The following is a 1,221-nucleotide window of genomic DNA, read 5'->3' on the forward strand; positions in this document are numbered from 1 at the left end:
ATGGAAAGCAACCTATCGGATGTAAATGGGTATACAAAATAAAGAGGCATGCTGATGGGAGTACTGAACGATATAAGGCAAGGTTAGTAGCCAAAGGCTGCACACAACAGGAACGCTTAGATTACTTTGAGACTTTTTCACCTATTGTCAAACTCACAACAGTAAGATTGGTTCTGGCTTTAGCAGCTTCCAAACATTGGTATTTACATCAACTAGATGTGAATAATGCCTTTTTACATGGGGATCTAGATGAAGAGGTATACATTTCTCTTCCTCTAGGTTACAAAATAGAGAAACCAAGCCAAGTTTGCAAGTTGTTGAAGTCTTTATATGGACTCAAGCAGGCCTCTAGACATTGGAATTACAAGTTGACAACTACTTTACTTTCTTTGGGCTACATACAATCAAAATCAGATTATTCACTTTTTGTCAAAAGTGATTATGCTCATATCACCATCTTACTTGTTTATGTAGATGATATAGTTTTGGCAGGTGATGACATCCAGGAAATCCAAACTGTGAAGGCTCTATTAAATGCAAAGTTCAAAATTAAAGACCTAGGCCAACTCAAGTATTTTTTGGGCTTAGAAATTGCAAGATCTCAACAGGGCATTAATTTGTCACAAAGGAAGTATGCTCTAGAGTTACTAGAAGATGTAGGATTGTTGGGATGTCAACCTGTTTCTACTCCCATACAGCCAGGCACAAAATTCTCCAAGAGAGAAGGAAAACCCTATTCAGATGTGCAAGCCTATAAAAGACTTCTTGGCAGGTTATTATATCTAACCAACACAAGACCAAATTTATGTTTTGTTGTTAGTACTCTCAGTCAATTTCTTTCCAATCCTTTGGAAGATCACTATGCAGCAGTAATAAGGATCCTGAGATATATCAAGAAAAATCCAAGACAAGGATTATTCTTTCCCTCCAACACAGAACATTCTCTCAAGGCTTTTAATGATTCTGATTGGGCTGCTTGCCCTGATACTAGAAGGTTTGTGACTGCTTTTAATGTGTTCTATGGTGCATCCTTAATCAGCTGGAAATCCAACAAGCAAGGTACTATCTCTAGATCATTAACTGAAGCAGAATATAGAGCCTTTTAGCTTCCACAACATGTGAAATTCAATGGCTTTTGTATTTGCTCCATGATTTGAAACAACCTTTGCCACAACCAGTTCCTCTGTTTTGTGACAATCAATCTGCTATACGAATTGCACA

The 1,221-nt window shown here is 37.5% G+C and overlaps 1 protein-coding gene across 1 annotated transcript in view; it reads left to right on the forward strand.

The window, feature by feature from the left end:
• LOC106760954 (uncharacterized mitochondrial protein AtMg00810-like) overlaps positions 1–1,106 on the forward strand; it is a 3,400-nt gene extending 2,294 nt beyond the window's left edge. Inside the window, exon 3 of the mRNA XM_014644408.1 lies at positions 856–1,106. Coding sequence (XP_014499894.1) covers positions 856–1,106 — 251 coding nt within the window. The remainder of the gene's footprint in view (positions 1–855) is intronic.
• The last annotated feature ends 115 nt before the right edge of the window (positions 1,107–1,221 follow it).

The sequence above is a fragment of the Vigna radiata genome, chromosome 1 (assembly GCF_000741045.1).
Source record: "Vigna radiata var. radiata cultivar VC1973A chromosome 1, Vradiata_ver6, whole genome shotgun sequence".
Lineage (NCBI taxonomy): Eukaryota > Viridiplantae > Streptophyta > Magnoliopsida > Fabales > Fabaceae > Vigna > Vigna radiata.